Raw genomic sequence first — 22,030 nt, 5'->3', positions numbered from 1 at the left:
CACACGTGACCTGGCGGGAGCACTTCCCCACCAGGCTGCGGAGCGCAGCCGGGAGGAAAGGGACAAAGTGCTGCACAGATGAGCTCTCCTCCGCGCTCACAACACGAGAGACAAGAGACAGACAGTTGCATCAGATGAGAAGAGTTTTCCAGCACAGGTGAACCCCAGAAAACTGCAGTTCACACTGCACACAGGTAAATACTGAAAAACGGTGTAAGACGAACCCGTGAAATCTGTACGTATGCTAATTTATAACCTAAGTTTAATAAGATGAGCCCAGAATGCATAAAATTTGGTCATTTGTACTACACTAAAACGGACTCTTGGGTTTGTTTGTGGGTTTGTTGTTTTTAGCTACCATTTCTTTTCTCCACAAGAGAAGGAACTAAGTCATAGGCAAAGGAGCTCCCCACTGTTTTATCAAGGACTTCACGGTCCTCTCGCCCCGCAGCGGTGACAGTATTTCAGGCTGCCTCAGCTAGGACCACGTGCTACCTGATGGGACTCTGCTCACCCACAAACGTTCTGCCCACGGGGACAGCTGGACTGTTGTAGGTGGTGCATCACGGATCCAGTCCAGCTATCTTGTTTTTCAAAGCGGCATCTCCCTCGAGACGGACGCGCTTCAACCCTTCCCACTATTCCCGTCCCGTCTGCAAAAAAACGGGCCAAGTTCCCATTCACCCTTTCCATCTACAAAGTTCTCACCCGGCCAACAAGAACAGACCAGTCATAACTGTGCCAGCGGGACGTGACTGAAGTCATCCCAACTTTACGGTCAAGAAAACAAAAAATAAGCAACGACTGAGGAATCAATGAAGGACGCCAATGCTCCTTGAGCAGGTACAAACACTCCAAGCGTGGCAAGCTGGGGGACAAGCTGGGGACAAGTGGGGGACAAGTGGGGGGCAAGTGGGAGACATGCTGGGGGCAAGTTGGGGACAAGCTGGGGGGCACGCTGTGGGCAAGCGGGGGACAAATGGGGGGCAAGGTGGGGGACAAGCAGGGACAAGCTGGGGGCAAGTTGGGGACAAGCTGGGGGGCACACTGGTGGCAAGCGGGAGTAAGCCGGGAACAAGCGGGGGGGGCAAGCGGTGGGCAAGGTGGGGGGCACGCTGGGGGCAAGCGGGGGCCGTGCAGAGAAGGTGCAAACTGTGCCCTGTCACCTGAGCGTCCTCCCATGTTATCAACACATCACAATGAAAACTAGTGATGTTCCTCAGGCCAAACCAGAGTTGAGAAAAGGGTCATTCACTCCACTAACATTCCTTTTGGTCCCCATCAGGTGTGAGAAGACAGTGACTTGAAAGGTGGGTGGGGAAGGTGGTGGGCGGGGCCATGGGGTGGGCAGTGCTCCCCCAAGGCCAAGTGTGGGGGTGCTGGCGCTTAGAGACAAGAGGCAGGCTTGCCCAGGGGCACGCAGGACTAGGTCCCGTGCAGGGCCTTGGGGGTGCCCAGGCTGGAGGCCAGCGGCACCAGTGAGGGAGGGGAGATGGGCTCACGCCTTGACTCTGGTGCTGAGTGGGGAGGGGGCTCTTGGTCGAGACCAGAGACGTGAGGGAACAGCAGGTTGTTAGGGCAAGGGGCAACCCGTATTTGAAAGATTTCAATCCAAAGCATCTAAACACTGAATAAACACGCATGTTGGAACCTAAGAAAATAAACATCAGCCGTGGGGAGAGTGGACTGACAGGTCTCTCCTTGAGAATATACCAAATAAACAAGACTCTCTTCAGGGTTCCGGACAGAGAAGCAGCTACTCTTAACCACTTGATGACTGCAAGACATTTTACATCAGACTTGAACTTTTCAAATCAGTGTTGACAGGAAGTGCAAGGCAAATCCCTACTGAGAGGAAACGTCACTGAATTGTGACAGGCCATTTTCAGATTAAGACGCAGGCCAGGAGCCACCTGCAGAGCGGGGTACCCGGGCACGAGATCTCCGCGCTGCCCGCCAGAGCTCCCGGTCACGGGACAGCACACGGCTCCCAACGACCGATTGGCACGGCCACCTGTCCCCTCCGTGCCTCTCCCACTCTTCATCCCCACGAAGAGAACAGACCCTGGGGAACTGCTGGGCACAACCTCGGAGCCCGACAGTCCTCCAGCACGTGTGGCCCCTGAAGGCCGCCCCACCGCTCTTCTAACCAGGGACAGGGTCCCGCCGCCGTCTCCGTCCATCTGGTCCACCCGCGCCTGCAGTCTCCGAAGCACAGCTGCCAGCTCTCGGAGCTTCTCGTCGTGGCCGTGACACTGTCCAGACAACAAGGCCACCTGCCTTTCCACCTCGCTCATCGGACGCCGGGGGAAAGCCTCGCCGCCGCCCTACAACAGGGAGAGCAAGTTCCAACCGCAACACAAATGGAGAACTCCGTCTGGCGTCAAATAATCTGAAGTGCAGTTTTGAGTCAAAAGCACAAACCAAACACTGCAGTGAAAGGTCCCCTAAACGCTACGGATACACAGCGTGACAATGGCCGTCATCAGGGATTTTCCCCACGTGGCAGACATGGGGGGTTGTATTTTCTTCTTCATACACTCTGTATTTTCCAAAGTAGTAAACGCTGTTTTGTTTTTTTTTTTTAATTAAAATTAACAGAATGAGAAAATTTAAATAGGCATTACCCAAACCATCTCCGAACATTTAAGGAGCAAGTCTTAAGCCTTGCCTATCTGATGTTTAAACATACTTTCTAACACAGGGCAGGGCACCTGTTCCCAGCAGTACGAAAACCTACTGGGAGGACTACGGATGGGGAAGGCCGGAGAAGGGGGCTTCCTACGTGGCTACCTCTGGCGGCTGGCTCAGATGAGGGGCATCAGGTGCGAAGGTGCCCTCAGGGAGGTCCACCCTCTGGGTTCCGTGCGCACGTGTCCAGTTGAACACAGGAAGGCCTGACAGGAAGTTTCCCTGGCCACACAGGGACAGACCTGCACCTAGAAGAGGAGAGGGACCAGCTGCACGCGTATGTGCAGACAACGCTCTGCACAACGCGCACGGAGGTCCGCAGCCCTTTCCCTCCTTTCACCTTTACGTGTATCCGTTAATCATCTGAGGTAAGTAGGTCGAATTCTACTTACCTAGTAAAAGTAATAATGGAACGAACAAGATTAAAAACTTGCAAATGTTTCGAAGGCACCTAGGAATAAAAAGAAAAATATTACCTTGGGAAAAAGAAAGGGCAGGATCGCCATTCCATTTTACCTCTCTGCGTAATTTCATGCCAAATAACCCCACTCTTATTTCAAAATGAAAGTCGACAGTATTAGAAATGCAGTTACAGCTGTCTGTCTGTTTGCAAAGTAGGCTCCACACCTAACGTGGGGCTTGGACGCATAACCCAGAGCTCCAGCGTCGCAGGCTCCCCGACTGAGCCAGCCAGGCACCCCCTCGGCGCCTACAGGGGAGCCTGTCCATAAAATGACGTCTCCTGGCCCATATTAACCATTGACTATATTCACTAACTCTTGACATGCAAGGTACCACGCAGGGCACTAAAGAGCTTTGGTCACTAGCCACACTAAGGTCACTGGGAGCCGGAGGAACTGCCCAGTCTGGCTCCCAGTCCTGACCATCCCCCTCCCGACCTGGGTCACCCCTGTACTCTAAATGACAGTGCCTTTCCTTTCTCATAGAAGTGGTCTGAAAGATTAAACAAAAACATGAAAGCACTTTGTAAACTATTAGGTGACACAGGGGTGCCCGGACGGCTCAGTGGGTTAAGCATCCAACTCTGGATTCCAGCTCAGGTTATCACCTCACAGTTGGGAGACCAAGCCCTGCATCAGGATCCTACTTCGGATCCTCTCCCTCCGCCCCTTTCCCCCTCAAAGGCATGTGCGCACATGCGTGTGCCGTCTCTCTCTCAAAAATTAAGAAATAAAAATAAAGTGATATAAAATAGGCAAGACATTAATATACTGAACTATAAAAATGTAAATAGAACATAAGTCATTATAAAACATCAAATCAGGGGTGCTGGGGGCCTCAGTCGGTTAAGTGTCTGACTTAGGCTCAGGTCATGAATAAACATTAAAAAAATAAACAAAAGAGGGGCGCCTGGGTGGCGCAGTCGGTTGACTGTCCGACTTAGGCTCAGGTCATGATCTTGCGGTCTGTGAGTTCGAGCCCCGCATCGGGCTCTGTGCTGACAGCTCAGAGCCTGGAACCTACTCCGGATTCTGTGTCTCCCTCTCTCTCTGCCCCTCCCCAACTCATGCTGTCAAAAATAAATAAACAGTAAAAAAAAATAAATAAATAAACAAACAAACAAACAAAAACCCAAACAAAAAACCCAACAAATCAAATTATGTCCTGCAATTAGCACAAGGTCAGTATTTTATTATAAAAAATTTTTTAACGTTTATTTTTGAGAGAGACACAGTGCAAATGGGGGAGGGACAGAGAGAGAGGGAGACACAGAATCTGAAGCAGGTTCCAGGCTCTGAGCTGTCAGCACAGAGCCTGACGCAGGGCTCGAACTCACGAACCACGAGATCATGACCTGAGCCGAAGTCGGACACTTCACTGACTGAGCCACCCAGGCATCCCACAAAGTCAGTTCTTTAAAACACCAAGTTGAGGGGCGCCCGGGGTGCTCAGTTGGTTAAGTGTCTGACTCTTGACTTTAGCTCAGACCACGATCTCATGGTTCGTGAGTCTGAGCCCTGCATCTGGCTCTCTGCTGACAGCCTAGAGCCTACTTGGGATTCTCTCTCCCTCTCTCTCTGCCCTTCCCCCTTTGCTGTTTCTCTAAATAAATAAATGTTTAAAAACAAACAAAAAACATGGAGTTGACATGATACTGGTTTTCTTACCTTGTAAGAAGAAACACATTCAGCCAAGAAATCAAAGTAACAAACTGGTACCATCCAATCCCTAGCCACCAGAATATTCCAGAGGCTGCCTTCCCTAAAAGAGAAAACACCAAACATTCTAAAGAAATGGTCTTTGGGAAATCAAATTCCTAAATAGACAGTTTTCGTGAAGGCCAAAAGAGAGCACAAGGCAACGTGCAAACAAATATCACGTAAGTATGCTTAGATGAAATTAGGGATGGCGCACATTAAGACGCCGATCGTCACGGCAGGAATATCCATACGCTCAAACACAGGGACGTCATAAGCACAAAGCAATATGGAATGCTGACAGAGCCACAGAACAATGATAAAAAGGGGAAACCCCAAATTCATGCATTCTCAATTACAGTTAACTCAAGCGGCTAGACTTAACACAGGACACAACACAGAGGAGAGACGAAGACGCTCACACACCCTCACACACCCGAGAACACAGTGTGTTAGCACTTGTACGCAACCGAGAACGAAACATGTTATGTCAAGGATCAAAGCACGTAGCCCTGAAACGAAACTTTCATCTGGTTAGATAAGTCATCTCTTGCAGGCGCTAGCTGCCCAAAGCCCTGGAGAGAGCGCTAACACAGAGAGCCAGAATAACCACCTGGAGCAACCACGGCCAACCAAAGGAGCGACAACAGTGTCTTCGACACAAACCATCCGGAAGCTCCAATCCTCTGCAGCATCTGTACCAAGAGGTGACCTGTGATAGACAAGATGCGTGCAAGAGGGGCACACTCAAAACTCACACCGGAAAACCAGCTCTCCACAGTTACCGTACAAGAAATTCCCACTGGGATCCATTTTACCAAGACTCTCAAATCAGTTAGGTCAAGAGTCTCTTCTCAAGGAGAAGAAATGATCAACTATTTAAGTCCGAGCGAGATTCTGAAATTCAATTATGAAACGCCGCCGCATTCACTTCCTCCCAACGCAGGGAAGGCAGACTCCCCTACAGAGAGCCCTGAGGGTGGCGGGCAGCTACCCCCACGCCCAGCGCTGGAGCTAACAGATAAAATCTGGGGACACCAGCAGTTAACGTGCTCTAGGTGAGACCACGGTGACTCCAAAACCATAGACTTGGTCTTCACTTGATCATTCTACAAGTTAGCACTTTCTAGTGAAAAAGTATTTTGGAATGACAAATGGCAGTACCACTGGGTAACAGACTAACACGATAGACTTTGGTTATCAAACACCACGCATCACATAAGGCAGAAAAACTGCTGAAAGTTATATACGCATTTGCGTGTTGACTCCTGACGCCGTTAATTCCAACGTGCCTGAGAGGAAAAGAAACATCGTTGAACAGGAGTTTTTAATCTATCATTTTATGTTTTATTAACAGTGAAGAGGCCATTACTTTTGAAGTTTAGCTTTAAAAAAAAACTCTAAAAAAGGTGCCCCTTTAGCAAGAAACTTAGGGGTGTAAGTTGGAAAACATGTAATTGTGCACGCACACCTCCTTGCCGCGAAGGCTCAGGACACGGCGGTCACGGGAGCGATGCACAGGGCAACGGCTCCTACTGAGCTCCACCCGGGAGGACCACCAGCCTTTCTAACCCGTCGTGTCACCTCAAGCAGGTTACTTCTCAGACGTTTAGCCTGTGCTCTACGTTCCAAAGGAGCTTCCCGACAGAGACATTCTCTGTATTTCAAGCTAAAGTCAGTACCCTTCCTGTCAGTTTTTACAACACAAACAAACAAGGAGCCACAGCGTTTGCGAAGAACACGATAAGAACAAAACAAAAAGGTGTGAGACACAACCTGCGTAAGAAAAGACGTGCCAAATGGCCCCCGCCACCCTCTCTGGCCTTGAGGACCGCCAGCGGACGTCTGTGTGCGTTTCAAGGAGCTTCTTCCCCTCACAGTCATCGCCTGTGGGTGGTGGTGACAAGCAGTTAATTTGACAGATTACCACGCAGACCTGGTCAATCTCGACTGGGCACAACAATGGCGGTTTGAAAACATTAGGAAACTCGATTGTGCAGGAAAATATATGCACGGACATGTCACAGCAAACGCAATGTGGGGCTGCCGGCGCCTCTTGCGAGGGGTCGGCCCGCGCTCACCCGCGAGGGCTGCGCGCCCGGGGCGCCGTGGGGCCGTGTCCGCGGCCTCGCGCCACCACCTGCAGGCAGCCCCCGCCAGTGCCCAGCGTCCCCCGCGCGGCGCGGCCATACTTACACGGGGACTCCCCGTTTACACTGAGGCGGCCGTCCTCTCTGAGAAGCCCTCCTACATCCACCGTCCCACAGTGACCGGAAAGAGCTGCAATACACGCAAAAAAGGCTCAGGGGCGCTGGCGGAGGCGGAGTCCGGGCCGGAGGGCGCGCGCGCGAGGCCAAGCACGCGGGCCTCGGGCCGGCCCACGGCGCAGCCGCGCAGGGGAGGCGGGGCGACGGGGCGTTGCCAGGGAGACACTCGCGGGCCCGCCTGGCCGAGCAAGGCACCCACAGCCAGTGCAACAGAGACGGACGGGCCTGCTCAAAAACGGCCGGAGACCACTACCTTCTAGGTGCCATTCAAATAAGCTACTTCTGCCTTCAAGAGGGAATACGAATCGAAAGTGGAGTACGTTAACTTTTTAAAAAGTGACTTGAAAAACATTTCAGCGCTGGTCCGCTTTCAGAAAACAGAACCAAAGCAGCACATGTTAGAGAGTTCCATAAGCCCCTTATAGGAAGACCCGAACAAAGCACCACGAGAAAGTCCGCGGAAAGGGCGTGAGAGGAGCAACGTGGATAAAGCGCCACGCAGGAAAAGCGGTGTTTTCTCCACCTTGAAAGCATGATTAGGTGGAAAAAGGAGGAAAAAAATTATTTAAATACCTTTTGATTCATGGCTTTTTGACTTATAGCTTTTTGATTCACGATCTTTTGATTCGTAACTTTTCAATTTGTAATTTCCTGATTCATAATTGAGCTTCATTAAAACCACTCGGAAAAGGTGGGCTAAGAATGACGACAGGGATGACGAAGTGTCCGTGGCCAGCCACAAAATCCTATCCGTGTGGAAAGAGGCACCGCCTATTGAAAAACCGTGAACAGAGTTATTTCTTCCCACAGGGCCGACATCTACTCCCCTGAAAAGTCAGAGAGCCAAATTATTCATCTCGGGAAGAGCAGAACCAACTCTTCAAAGGTACGTCAGAGAGGACTTGGGAAAAGCCCTGACGACAAATGTCACCGCCTCGCGTGGCACATGTCACCTCCTGACAGAGGCAGAGCGACACGGCAAACCTGTAACGGCGAGCCCAATGCCAGATCTCTGGCCCAGGCGAGCCTGCACAAAACAGCCAGTCTGAGGTAACTGCACCCCAATTCTGCTGACGTACACCCCAAATCTACATACTGCTCGACAGCCCCTCCCTTAACTGGCCTCTGGCCCGCCCAGTTCACTCTGTCACCTGCCTACAAAAGGACCATCGGCTACGACCAGCGGCTGCAAAGATGCCTGCGCCAGAAACCACCGGCAAGAGCGCCTGGGAGGAGCAGTTAGATTCTGAAACACTAAGCCAGCAATCCTCAGCGGTCCTCTCTGCTTTTTAATCAGGGCCTAGAGCTTCAGAAGATACGACGCGATCTCTGCTGTGTCCATCCTATTAACCTAAAATGTGCAGGGCGATGGTCTACAAGTTCCAGTTGCCGGAACTCTGCATTCCTGACAGCTCCCCTCACACGGAGACCCGGTGGCAAGGCCAGGGCCTGCCCAGAAGCGCTTCTGAGACCGGTCCCCGTACCGCCCGGTCAGGGGCCCTTGCGCCAGCGTGCGGCAGGAGGCCAGCTGGGACTGCTGAAGTCTGGGTGGGTGTGATTTTAAAGAAATAAGATGAGGTGTTTTTTTTTTTTTTACGGAGGCCATTTGTGGCCTAGAGTCCGGTGCCCAAAGCACCGTGGAACCCGTGGACCGTGGTCGGTCCCCACTCTGCTCACTCTCCTGTTCTACGCTCCAGTGAAAACCGGCTACAAAGCTCCGTACAAAGAGAAAAAACTTACTGAGAGGTAATACGTGGTCTGGTTCCCTGATAATCAAAAACACTGAAACTCCATTTTTTACCCACCAAGTTGGCAGAAGTTTAAAAGGAAAAACGGAGCCCTGGCGAGAGCACACGGGGCGGGGACCCGCATGCTGCCGTCCTGGGAAAACAGTGCGGGTCAGTCTCTGGGGAGTCAACTGGAGAATCTATTTAAACTGAAACTGCACATGGGGGCGCCCGGGTGGCTCAGTCGGTTGAGCATCCGACTTCGGCTCAGGTCATGATCTCACAGCTCGTGAGTTCGAGCCCCGCGTCGGGCTCTGTGCCGATGGCTCAGAGCCTGGAGCCTGCTTCTGCTTCTGTGTCTCCCTCTCTCTCTGCCCCTAACCCACTCGCATTCTGTGTCTCTCAAAAATTAGTACACGTTAAAAAAAAATTTTAACCTGAAACTGCACAAAACCATTTTCTTCCCAGAGTGACATCAATGTAGGAAGTGCAAGTGGAAACGGGTTTTAACTACTTAATTGCTAACTGCGGCATCTTCAGGACAGAGGCTTCTCCTGACTTAGGGTCCAGCCCTCGTGTCTCAGCTGCCCAGCTCAGGGACGGCGCCTGCAGCTGGCCCGCCACACCTGTGTCTACACTGCATCTGCTCGCTTGGTGACAGCCACACCCCGCCTGGTGGCTCCGCTGCACTCACCCAAAGGAAGCAGGCATTTAAAGTCCTTCTTTCTCTAGAGCCTGAGGCTGGTCCAATAAGCAAAATTCTGCTGTAAGCCACCACGACAAGTGACAATTTTTCAGAGCAGCGACCTATCTTTAACTTCTACCTTTTGTTGGGGGCTTTATGCGTTGCCTTAGGCAAGACAGAGACTACAGAAGAGTCTGTTTCCAGATCCCCTGGGTGCTTCCCTGGGAACACAGGAAGGACTCAGGTCAGCCTGAGGCCCAGGAAGGCCCTGCGGGCGCTAGGCTCCTCCCAAGCTCCCAGCTTCCTAAGGGGACTCCAGTCTGGCCCTCTGCACGCACCCCATCAGTACCCTGCTCTGGAGAGGACGGCTGGATGTCCCAAAGGAAAGACGTCCGAGCCTTTTAAATGTAAAGCCTTTTTGATGTGAACCACATCAAGGGTGTACTTCACCCGAACCTCAAAAGGTCCAGTCCTCAGAACCCACATGGCTCTGCAGCCTCGAACGCACCCGTTCTGGTTTTTCCACCGCACGGAAGGATCTGCCCACGTACACACATAGGTACGCAGGAGACACACCCGAAGAACGCTGCTTTTAAAGGGATACAAACAGAAAAACCTGAATGTCTGTCTGGATACGAAACTGATGAACTAGAATTTGGCACGTGCACCTAGTATCACAGAGCTGTCAGCAATCAAGTCACTCTCACTTGGCACATAAAATGAAGAAAGATGCACAGCCATACGCGTGCATTTAAGACAAAACAGAGCACGTAATTCCATAGGTACAAAAAAGCAAAATTTAGGTGGGAGTTGCACAACATTGTGAATGTACTAAAAAATGCCATTTAATCGTCAGCTGTAAAATAGTTACTGGTTAATTTTTGATGTTATGTGCATTTTACCTCATTTGTAAAAGCAAAAGAATCCCCCATGATCTACTCCTCTCAGCACCAGCTCCTTCTAGAAGGGAGACCAGAGGGGGTGGAGGAGGAACAAGGAAAAGGGAAAGGAACTTATTTTAGCTGTACCATTCCGAAGTTTTACAACAAGAACATAATTAAAAACAAAAATACTGACACAAAACGAGTGTGGGGTTAATTCACGCAGCGTGGTCTGGACCGGGCGATCAAGGGAGAAGCCTGCTGGCCCCACCGTGTAGCGGGGTTAGCTCTGGGTGGAAGGGTCCAGGAGACTGTAATTCTCCTTGTGCATCTCTGTGGTTTCCAAATGTTCTTCGATAGACACTTTGCCCAAATAATGAGAAGTAGACGTTTGTTAAGAGTAGTAAATTAGTGTCAGTCATATGATCACTGTTCTAATTTAAAAGAACAAGGCAGGTGATAAACACAGAAGCCCGAAGCAAATAAAAATGTGTTTTCTCCACAAAAACATTCAAGACCAACTCAGTGAGAAAGTGCAAGGGACTCCCTGCGGCGACTACCAGACCCGCACTGGCTCCTCCATCCGAGCGGAGCTCGGGCCGCTGGCCCCTACCTACAGCGTCAGGATGAGGACAGGTGGCTGTGGGTAATAGACACACGTGACCTCTACTATGCTACGAGGGAGGGGCCATCCCCACTAGTATGTAAGCACCGTCGCTGCACCAGGCGATGGCTGTGGAACGCACTTCCACTTGAAGAACGACATTGTGTTCCACTTGGTGGGTGACAGTGGGCTTCAAAATGCAGCCTCAATGTAGCCACACACACAGCACCTTTGATGGTGACACAGAGTTCAGTCAAGTGCCGGGCTTTCCCCCGGATGGTGAGCCCACAGGAAGTGGCGTGGCATCTCGGGGACAGCGCCCTGGAGGCACGATACCCGGGTCCAGGTGCTAGCCCCGTCCCTTCCCAACGAACTTCCTAAGCTAATGCCTGGTGCGCCGGTCTGGAAGACATGCATGGCCACGCTGCAGGGGGCTGCGGTGCAGGCCAGAGCACCAGGGGCAGAGAGCGCCCCGTGACATTGGCTCCACAACCCGGAAGGTCCAGGAACAGAATCCTCGTGTCCGTTCAGCCCCTCCCCCTCCCCTTCGACCTATTCTGCTAGGTTAGAGCCAACAGTGTCAATGACCTACAGTAGACAAAACCAGAAACTTGAGCCACAGGGTAAGATGCTAAAATGGGAATAACTCTCAGTCCTGGGACCATCCTTCATTACCTCAAAACAATCATCTGAAAAGTACCGCGTGCCCTTACATGCAGGGCACAGCCGAGAACATGGTGAGACACAAATGACGGGCCACCCTCCTGGCCACTGGCCCTGCCCTGTCCTCCCGAGGAGGACCTTGAGTCTGGCCCAGCATGTGGGCACTTGCATTAAACAGAGGAGTGGCGGAAAGCTGGGGAACAAGGCTCCCTGGCCTCTCCATGCTGGAGGTGAGCGGGAATCACGGGGCAGGAATCACGGACGGAAGCTGGCCGGGGATCTGCAGCCACGCTCCCCTCAGGGACCCGGGCCAAGAGTAGAGCCGGGAGTGCCGGGCCAGGAGGAAGCCCGCAGGCCCGCCTGGAAAAGCCACGCAGCCCTGGCAGTCCTGAGAGGCAGCCGAGCGCCTCCAGGGCCGCCTCCGAGGACCTCCCTGTTGGAGCGGGCGCAGCCGGGACTCAGAACGGGGCCCACCTCCACCGGGCGAAGGGCCACCGCCTCCCGCGAGGGCCTCCCCCAACGACTGCCCCCGCCCCATGTTCCAGCCGAACCGTCCCTGGAGCGGAAGTAACAGCACAGACCACAGAACACACTTTGCTCATCTCCTGCACATAAGCCCCTGCGGCCTCGAGGCCAAAGCACCACCACGAAGCTGTTCCCGCCACACGTGGGAACGCCTATGATCTCGTGGGAAAATAAAGTGGCCGCGTGGCACCACTACGGTTTCAGGGAAGGACTCTTCTTTGCTCACCTGAAGTTCAAATTCACAGAACTTCACGCACTCCTGGGTATAAAACTACAAGCCACAGAAAATGAATTTATTCAAAGAGGACAAGGAAGAACAAAGCTAATTTGGGGCGCATTTCTTTTTTTTTTTTTTAATTTTTTTTTATGTTTTATTTATTTTATTTTATTTTATTTATATTTGAGAGAGAAACAGACAGAGAGCGAGTAAGGGAGGGGCAGAGAGACAGAGACAGAATCTGAAGCAGGCTCCAGGCTCCGAGTTGTCAGCACAGAGCCCAACGCGGGCCCTGAACCCGCGAACCGCAAGATCATGACCTGAGTGGAAGTCAGAAGTCCAACCGACTGAGCCACCCAGGCGCCCCTTGGGCGCATTTCTTAAACTTTTATCACACAGTTTTGAATTCAAGTCAATGACAGTAGTGTGGATGGATGCTCAAAGGCCTACAAAAGTAGGGTTATGTATATATATCTTAAAATATTCGGACATGCAATCTTTTTCTAACCTTTGAGAGAGACAGACTCACGTTTCTGACTCTCGTCCCTCGAGTATGTTCGCGACGACAGTCCGTGGGCAGTGGAGCGTGCCGTGAGCGTGTCCTTGTGCTCAGAGAGCAGGATGCAGTCTCTGCAGGTGTAGCCGTTGCTCCTGAAAGCTTCTGCTGCCAGATCCCCATTTCCCTGAGCGGCAGCTTTATTTCCCCCTGAAGATTTCAGAAAGTAGAGGGAACCTGTTTATCACAACCTGCAGACACCTACAAAAACTTCCATCTTGAAAAGTGTATTTAAAAAAAGAACTGAAATAATTACCTTTGAGATCTCCGTCATCGTCAAGACCTAAAACACACACACAAACGCGTGTCTGCTCATGAGCTCGAGTTATCAGAACAAAACCCACACACACAAAAAGTAAAGGTTACAATGGTTAATATGTCGGCATTTTGGCAACGGCCAAGATTCACTTCCTGAAATGCCCACGACTAACAGAAACTCCTCCAGACATATGCAGACGCCATCTTTTGGTTCCAGGAGAAAGCACATCTTTGCAGACAGCACACACCTGTACACGCACACCTGCGGACCCCAAGGGCAGACACGGAGGAGGGATCAGGGGAGAAGAACGTGCTCCCTCAAGCACCGGCAGGCAGAAACGTCACCGGTGGCGTCCGCCCCCTGTGCCGCCTACGAGCTACCCTCGCCAGCTGAGCGCCAACTCCCAGGCTTGCCTGAATTAGCACACAACATTTTGGGAGCTAATCTGGATCTCCTCATCTTCTCAAAAGGGCCGCCGTGAACATCCAGTGGACACAGGCAAGCAGCCACGTCCCTCTGAAAGCTGCGGCTCCCCGTGGCCATCACACTGTCAGCGGCAAGGGCCAGGTCACACCGTTGCTGCCTAAAGTCAAGAAGGCTCACGAGCCCACGCTGCTTGCTAGTGTCAAGACATCCACGTGGACTGCTTCCCAGTGACTCGAAAATACTGTGTCTGCCTGGCTGCTTAGAGCTGTCTGAACCTGAAACCACACCGGTGAACCCCTGTGACAACTGTACTCAGCCAGCCTACACAAGTAATGCCCTTAGCAGGAGAGTTTTCAGGCTACTATCAGACTGCTTCAGCTTCCACGTCACAACAGACGATTCCACGTGAGAGCGGCCAGCAGAAGCGGCAGAGGGAAGCCGCTGCCCGCATTCTGTATTTGAGTCTGGAGGAACGCCTTGAATCTTCTAGGAGCTCCTCCCACCCTGTACGGGGCAGAGGGACAACCTGGCCCGGGACTTCCCTCCTCCCCAAGACAACCTGAGAACCCAAAAGCAGCCAACTCACCCCAGAAGTGGTCCACTTTGGTTTGCTCACGGATCAGAGACTCATCCAGCACAGAAGGCCGCACACAGGCCGCGCCTGACAGCGAGCCGGCGCCGCCCTGGCCCACGGCGGAGGACACGACCCGCCTGGAGGCATGGTGGACACTAAAAGCCGGCTTGCTTGCACTTCTGCGCTGCTTTGCAGTTCTAAGAAGAAAGGAACACAAGGGACAAGTTGACAGACTTCTCAGAAATACAAAACGATTACATTTTACCGATACAAAATCTTTAAGAATGTAGTATTTTTAAGGCAACGTTTCCTTATGTCTTCTCTGCTGTAATGAAACGCTTATTAACCTGCAACAGGAATCCTTGAGCCAGGGTCCCAGAGCTGCTTCTAAAATTGTACACACAGGACAGTTTTCAGAGTATTCTGGGCCCCATGACCCCAAAGTGATTAAAACTTAAAATAATCTAATAAAATGACCTAACAATAAAAATTATGATGGATAAACTTAACCCTTCTGCTTTTTAGAACAAGTGTGTGCACAGACACGCACATCCTGCACTATTTCAGGGTCCCCGGTGAAGCCGGCCCTGCATTAAGGACAGCGAGGAAAGGCTGTAACCTCATTTCTGTCCTCCTGTTTGGCACAGACAACAAAGCCCCAAGCACCGAGCTGGGGCAGGGAGAGGACCTCCCTCCTCAAGGGAACGAGCAGTGGAGGGACAGGAACACAAGTCTGCACATGAACACAGCACATCAGGAAACCGATCGTGGCATCGCCCGGCGGCAGAGAAACAGGCGGGCCGAGGCCAGGCAGCTGAGGCCCCGTCTCGCACGTGGAGCCGACTGGAGCCCTCAGGTGTGCTCACGACCACTCATGAGCCCACTGAACCGCGGGCCCATCCTCTAACCAACCCACAGTGAGTGTGAGGCACGTGGGAACCTTGGCAGGGCACCTGGCTTCAAGCTGGCCTTTCACCGCCTCTTCTAACACAATCACCCCATTCCTGAGTGAAAGACGGCCATTTCCATCGGAGACTCATCATTCTTACGTGAGCAACAGAACACGATCTTTAAATGGCACAAAGATCGTGCACTCTGCTTCTTCTTGGCCATGCGCGTGGTGGTGGGCACGTGCAAAGCTCAGGAATCGAGTGAACATAGTCAAACGGCTGGCCGTCATGATGCATCTGTTAGTTCACACAGACTTTAATACACAGACTGTTATGGCTGTTAACCATGCAGAGCTCATCCACGGTGGCCACAGTGCCACGCAATCGTCGGGGGAAGGCACCCCTTGGATGACAGCAGAGGACAGCCGCATTTGGCTCCCGCTACGAGGCCAGCCGTGCGGACGGGCACTGCGCATGTTCCAGGGTGTCCGCGCCCCTGCCGGAGTCTGAGTACAAACACAAAACTGGAAACCGTGGCCTGCACGAGACCGTCCACACCAGACAGGCCACATGGTCCAGAATTAGGTTCAGTCCTCACCGTAGCACAGCGACGACAGTGTGAGTCTCCTGTGTGTACTTCAGTGCAAGAGTGTGGTTCTACAGACCAAAAAGCCGGTACGTTTGTTTTAATGTTGTTAGAGCGTGTGCGGTAACAAGGAAGACAGTGCTTACCTGGCCGCTCTGTCCTTCAGGGAGGCAGTGCTACTGGCACAGGAGTGAGCGTCCCCAGCCTGGCCATCCTCGGTGGCACAGGCTGTGGTGACCAGGCGCAAACTGCGGCGGGACATTCTTGGAGAATCGAACACAGGGTCCAATCTGTGCTCAGTCTCAAAAGTCAGAGCATCAGACGAATAACTCGAACTAGAAGGAAAAAAAAACTCGTCAGAGGTAAATAACGCTGACGGAAGTTTCTGAAACAAACTGAATAATGAACAGGACACATAACAATCCAGTGCAAATTCTGAAAAATAGCCATGACTGCGTGATGACTTTTCTACAAAGCCGAAGTCACCACAGACGCTCTGGCCACACCCTCCGTGAAATAAATCCCCAGGCGCCCAGATATTTCACTCTAGAGCTGGCCCTAAGAACTGCTTCAGGACACGCTCATAAGAACTCCACTATGCGGACCTGTGTCAAGATCACTGAAAATCAGAATGCATTTACAATAGACTCCACGCCTGACACAGCAGTTCAGGAGACAGTGACCACACGCACGGCATCTAATCCACTGTGAGGAGAAACGCAAACGGCAAGACGCTGAACCGTAAAGCCACTTGGCGTCTAACTCACCATAAAGCCAGAGACAAGCTCATGACAAAGTCACTTCAATACCCTTCCATGGAATCATCTTAAATCAAAAGATACATTCTTCTGTGTCGTTAGCAACTTTTTCTAAATCAAGAAATATTAACCCACAAGGAGGCATCCAGGAGGCCAAGGGAAAACCACTCCTGCCTGGGAGAGCAGACTGGGCGGAGGGTCTAAAACTCAGCAGGAACCAGGAGTCTCTCAAGGAAACCAAGAAGGCTAAGGGCATTTTAGCCTTATGTTTTATTAGAAAAATATTTTCAGGATCACGTTTACGATAAACGTATTAGACCACGTGTGTCTCTGAGTGGTCAAGCTAGACCACGACAGAAACGTGTGGAAGCAAGCAAGCGGCCAACGTGCACAGACCTCCACCTCCCAGCCCACCCCACGGGCCCCGGGGGCTCCAACGTGGGGACACTACAATACTGCACTGTGTGGAAGGGGTCCCGGCTTTCCAACACAGAACCTGGGGTGCCTCTGCCAGCAGAGGGTGTCCCAGATCCCTGTTAGTGTCATTAGAAAGACCCCGAGCAGAAGGAAGTACAAGAATATTACAACGGCAGACGATAGGAACTGTCCATCAGCAGGGGAATGGTTCAATAAATTGGGATACATCCGAATTCTAGAACACTGTGAGGCTGTTAAAAATCATGAAAGATCTGTATACACTGTTAAAGGAAAATATCCTACTATCATCTTATTTCTGTTAAAACCAGCTATAAAACAGAACCACATGGGGTCAGTAGAGCATGAGACTCTTGCTCTCAGGGTCATTGAGTTCAAGCCCCACGTCAGGCCTAAAGCTTACTTAAAAAACAAAAGAACCCCATAAAAAACCCCAGAAGCACGTATTCTCATACATACAGAGGTAGGTAAAGTCATAGAGACCCGGAAAGTTCTCTTCAAACTGTTAACAGTGGGAACCTTTGGGGCTGAGACCAAGTGGGGCAATGGGTCCTTTCAGTCTGGACCCACCTGTCTGGTCACACCCAGGGACGCTCGTCTAATGCATTCGGTACCCACGCCTCTGTCAATGCTGTGGTCCGGGGACCCACCCTAGCAAGTGTGCTGTTAAGGTACTTTATTCTAATACTAGGATAGAAAAGGAGACGCCAGAAAGACCCCAAAGAAAATAACAGACTGAATCCTTCAGAGCAGCTTTTAGTTCTGTTCCTTCATCAATCAAATGTCGTTTTAAAAATATGTTACTTAGGGGGCGCCTGGGTGGCGCAGTCGGTTAAGCGTCCGACTTCAGCCAGGTCACGATCTCGCGGTCTGTGAGTTCGAGCCCCGCGTCAGGCTCTGGGCTGATGGCTCAGAGCCTGCAGCCTGTTTCCGATTCTGTGTCTCCCTCTCTCTCTGCCCCTCCCCCGTTCATGCTCTGTCTCTCTCTGTCCCAAAAATAAATAAACGTTGAAAAAAAAATTTTTTTAAATAAAAATAAAAATATTGGGGCGCCTGGGTGGCGCAGTTGGTTAAGCGTCCGACTTCAGCCAGGTCACGATCTCGCGGTCCGTGAGTTCGAGCCCCGCGTCCGGCTCTGGGCTGATGGCTCAGAGCCTGGAGCCTGTTTCCGATTCTGTGTCTCCCTCTCTCTCTGCCCCTCCCCTGTTCATGCTCTGTCTCTCTCTGTCCCAAAAATAAATAAACGTTGAAAAAAAAAATTAAAAAAAAAATATGTTACTTAGATGCACTTAAAAAACTTTTTTTAATCTTTACTTATTTTTGAGAGAGAGAGCATGAGCGGGGTAGGAGCACACAGAGACGGAGACACAGAATCCGAAACAGGCTCCAGGCTCTGAGCTGTCAGCACAGAGCCCGACTTGGGGCTCGAACCCACGAACCATGAGACCATGACCCGAGCCGAAGTCAGACACTCAACCGACTGAGCCACCCAGGCACCCTTAGATGCACGTTTAATTAAAAGGCCAGGGAAAAATCTACCACCATTGAAAGCTGGAAAATATGGACACGCGGCAGCCACAAGGCGTGAAACAGGGCAGCGCCACGGGGCAGGTGGTCCTGCCTCCCGCCAGAGCTGCGCGGAGCTAAGTGGTCATAAATGAGCAGTTCGGCCACTGGGCAGGGCTGAGTGGGCAAAGCAAGGCCCACAAGGGGGCAATTCTAGGAATCTGACCAAACCTCCACGGGTCCGAGTTCTGCTGACCTGGGTGGGTGACCCCAGGGGCCGCCCATCTGACCCCTGACCCTTCGTCACCCACCGGCCCAGGATCCTCCACCAATGCGGTCCCTCAGCTTCGCCCGGGGCTCCAATCAGGATTATGGTCACAGCACCCCCACCCGGCGACTCCCCTGCCCTGTCGGTGCTTCGGTCCTGGCTGTGCCCCTGGATGGTGCCGACGGCTGCACGCCCCTGAGCCCATGGCCCTCTGCACCAGTGGCGCTCGGGTGCCACCCCTGCCCCGGCAGGCCTCCTCCCCTCCCGCCTCACCTCCTCCTCTGGCTCCTCAGCAAACCAGCCACACCAGAGAGAGAACTGCTGACGCCTCTCAGGGGAGCCTACGAAGGACCCACGTTCAGACGGCCCTTCCTCCTCCTTGCGACCACAGCAGACGTGCCACCCTAACGCCCACCTGTGCACTCTGGACCGGATCTCTCCCACTCTCCAGAAGACCTTCTCCATCTGGTACCTCTTCTCTCTCCGAACTCTTCAAACTCCCTGTGGTGCCCAACCATCAGCACCTAGACACTCACCTGTCCCCACGGTGGAGAAAAACGACCCTAAACAGAGCCTGGCCCTTTCTCCTCCCAACCAGCCACGCTTGTTGTAAGAGTTGTCTACACTCACTCCTCAACCCGTTTCATTCCGACTCCTGCCCCCGTTGCTGCTGCCTCTGCCCATGGCCTCCCACGGGGCTGAATTCACGGCCCGTGTCCCAGTCCCACCACTTTGGCACGGGACCCACCTTCTCGAAATACTCTGCTCTCTTGGTTTCCGTGGCAGAGACCGCGGCACACTTACGGGAGGCTGACACGGTCAGACACGGACTTTTCCAGGCTGCCGGCCTCCGGGGCACGGGCTGCCACCTGACCTGGGTCTCCTCCTCTGGTTTGTGTGTGTGTCAGGGGGCGGGGGTGAGGCGGGGGGCGGGGTGGTGGGGAGAGTGGGTCTCGATGGGCTTCTGGGAAAGTCTGCCTCTTGCCCAAGCAGTGTCCCTGTGGCTGCATCCCCATCGTGTGGGGGGCTGTGGGGGCTCCTCAGCGGTGGTGTGGCCCAGCCGCCAGCACTGGGCGCCTCCGCACACCCTCAACAGGAAGGAAGTGCGCAGTCATGCCAACAAACAAAACCTGGAACTGATCGAACCTCCGCATCTAACCACCGTCTCACAGGAAGCAAATAGGTACTATGGGAAAATCCTGCTTAGGCTCACTTCAAGCAAAACTGAGGATCTGGTAAATTGGAGCACTGACTGTCTGGTGTATTACAGAGATATCAGGGGTTATTTTAAGTTACCAGGGGCTTTTTGGTGTGATACTTGTATTTTGGCTAGTTGTTTTTAAAATATCTTTTTTTTTTAAATTATTTTTAACGTTTTATTTATTTTTGAGACAGGGAGAGACAGAGCATGAACAGGGGAGGGGCAGAGAGAGAGGGAGACACAGAATCTGAAACAGGCTCCAGGCTCTGAGCGGTCAGCACAGAGCCTGAGGCGGGGCTCGAACTCACGGACCGTGAGATCATGACCTGAGCCGAAGTCGGAGGCTTAACCGACTGAGCCACCCAGGCGCCCCATGTTTTTAAAATATCTTTTAGGGGTGCCTGGGTGGCTTAGTCGATTAAGCGCCGACTTCGGCTCAGGTCATGATCTCACACATCGTGGGTTCGAGCCCCGCGTCGGGTTCTGTGGTGACAGCTTGGAGCCTGGAGCCCGCGTGGGATTCTGTGTCTCCCTCTCTCTCTCTGCCTCTCCCCCACTCGTGCTCATGCTCGCTCTCTCTCAAAAAATAAACATAAATAAATAAATAAATAAATAAGCAAGCATCTTGTGAAGATTTGCTTCAGAACAATCCACCGGAGAGGGAGGGAGGGAAGGGGCCCAGCACCAAACAGCAGAAGGTGGGAGGAGGCACAGGGGCTTATTACCACCACCACCCCTGACTTTCACCTAACAGTCTCCACAGCAGGAAAACATTTCAGTTAAACAAACGGACCGGCCAGGATGGTGGCGGACCCTCCAGGTGGGTACTCAGGGGCTCAGGGGGAAGATCGGGGCGGGGCCAGACAGCCGTGGGCCGGGGTGCGGAGTCCCCAGAACTGAGGGGAAGGACCGGCCCAGGTAGCCGTGGGGCGCATGCGTCAAAGTGGGGCTCAGGACAGGGGAGGGAGGGACATGCAGTGAGGTCAGGTGGCTTCCGGTAGAGCCGGGTGGCACAGGCAGGTTTCAAAGACGGGGGAGCACAGCGGTGACGCAAGTGGAAAGACCAGAGACAAACAGGCAGGGGCAGGTCCCCTCCCGCCGCCCCGGGGGCCGCGGGGCCTCAGCCGTGGGGGCTCCATCCACCACGACCGCCGGACACTCGCCTCGCGACCCGCCACCCGGCGCCCGGTCCTGCACTACACACGGCTGCCCAGACCAGAACCCGCCACCCACAGACCGCCCCGCTGTCCCCGCCCTCCCCTCCTTCATCTCCACCCCAGCCGCCCAACCTGGGCCGGGCCCCTTGTACAGGCCACCACAGCGTCACACCTCGGGGCCCGCCATGGTCTCTGGGCCGCCCCCACCCGCCCTACCCACCCCTGCAGGCTGCAGTCCCTCCAAGCACAAGCCTGGTCACGCGGCTCCCGGCTTAACGCCCTTGCCGGGTTCCCAGTGCCCTCCAAGTCTAAGTTCCCAGCACGGTGCACCAAGCACACCGGCCGCCTCTGCCACTTTGGTCCGCCCACACTTCCGCGTCTACGCCCACATCTCACTGGAGGAGCGCCGCGTGCACCGAAATTAGCCGGGCGACTTTCCCGGTGCAGAGACCCACACGTGTGCATTTTTAAAAAACTGTATTTAAAATAGGTTATAAAAGCTAAAAATAATTAACCGAGAGTAATTATTTTTATGCTCCACAATACAGAACAAGGAACAGTTTTGAGTTGGCCCACTCCCTTCGTCCTAACATATTTCAGAACTTTTGACAAAAACAGTCAATGATCTAGAATCGTGAATAAAAACGCAATCATTCAATGTGACGTTTGACTAACACTGTTAAAAAACAGTTAAAAACGCTGCAAAAACATCTTTGCCAGGGGCGCCTCAGTGGCGCAGTCGTCTGAGCATCTGACTCTTGATTTCGTGGGATTGAGCCCCACGTTGGGCTCCATGCTGAGCATGGAGCCTGCTTATGATACTCTCTGGTGCATGCGCCCTCTCTCCCCCCACCCCCCCGCCTCTGCTCTGCTCAGGCACTCAAATTAAGAAACAAAAGCATCTTTGTTAAAATACCTTCCGATTTTCTTAAGTTTTAAATTATATTTTTCCCTTTTAGAAGACAAGTCATTGAAAAAAATTACATGAGCATTTT

General features: G+C 52.6%; 1 protein-coding gene across 16 annotated transcripts in view; it reads right to left on the bottom strand.

Annotated features, from left to right (window-relative positions):
* SUN1 (Sad1 and UNC84 domain containing 1) overlaps nt 1-22,030 on the bottom strand; it is a 53,386-nt gene that overhangs the window by 14,982 nt on the left and 16,374 nt on the right. For 3 of the 16 annotated variants that reach the window (XM_043559492.1, XM_043559495.1, XM_043559506.1), the window contains 12 exons: nt 15,857-16,045; nt 14,247-14,431; nt 13,232-13,258; nt 12,928-13,125; nt 7,691-7,888; nt 7,047-7,130; nt 6,627-6,737; nt 5,464-5,562; nt 4,821-4,914; nt 3,084-3,142; nt 2,794-2,939; nt 2,151-2,327 (listed from right to left, as the gene is read on the bottom strand). In XM_043559492.1, the coding sequence (XP_043415427.1) occupies nt 2,151-2,327; nt 2,794-2,939; nt 3,084-3,142; nt 4,821-4,914; nt 5,464-5,562; nt 6,627-6,737; nt 7,047-7,130; nt 7,691-7,888; nt 12,928-13,125; nt 13,232-13,258; nt 14,247-14,431; nt 15,857-16,045 (1,567 nt within the window). The remainder of the gene's footprint in view (nt 1-2,150; nt 2,328-2,793; nt 2,940-3,083; nt 3,143-4,820; nt 4,915-5,463; nt 5,563-6,626; nt 6,738-7,046; nt 7,131-7,690; nt 7,889-12,927; nt 13,126-13,231; nt 13,259-14,246; nt 14,432-15,856; nt 16,046-22,030) is intronic. The other 13 variants (XM_043559491.1, XM_043559496.1, XM_043559493.1 and 10 more) reach the window with 12 other exon arrangements.

This window comes from Prionailurus bengalensis, chromosome E3 (genome assembly GCF_016509475.1).
Source record: "Prionailurus bengalensis isolate Pbe53 chromosome E3, Fcat_Pben_1.1_paternal_pri, whole genome shotgun sequence".
In the NCBI taxonomy this organism is placed as follows: Eukaryota; Metazoa; Chordata; class Mammalia; order Carnivora; family Felidae; genus Prionailurus; species Prionailurus bengalensis.
This window is presented reverse-complemented; position numbering and strand designations above follow the sequence as displayed.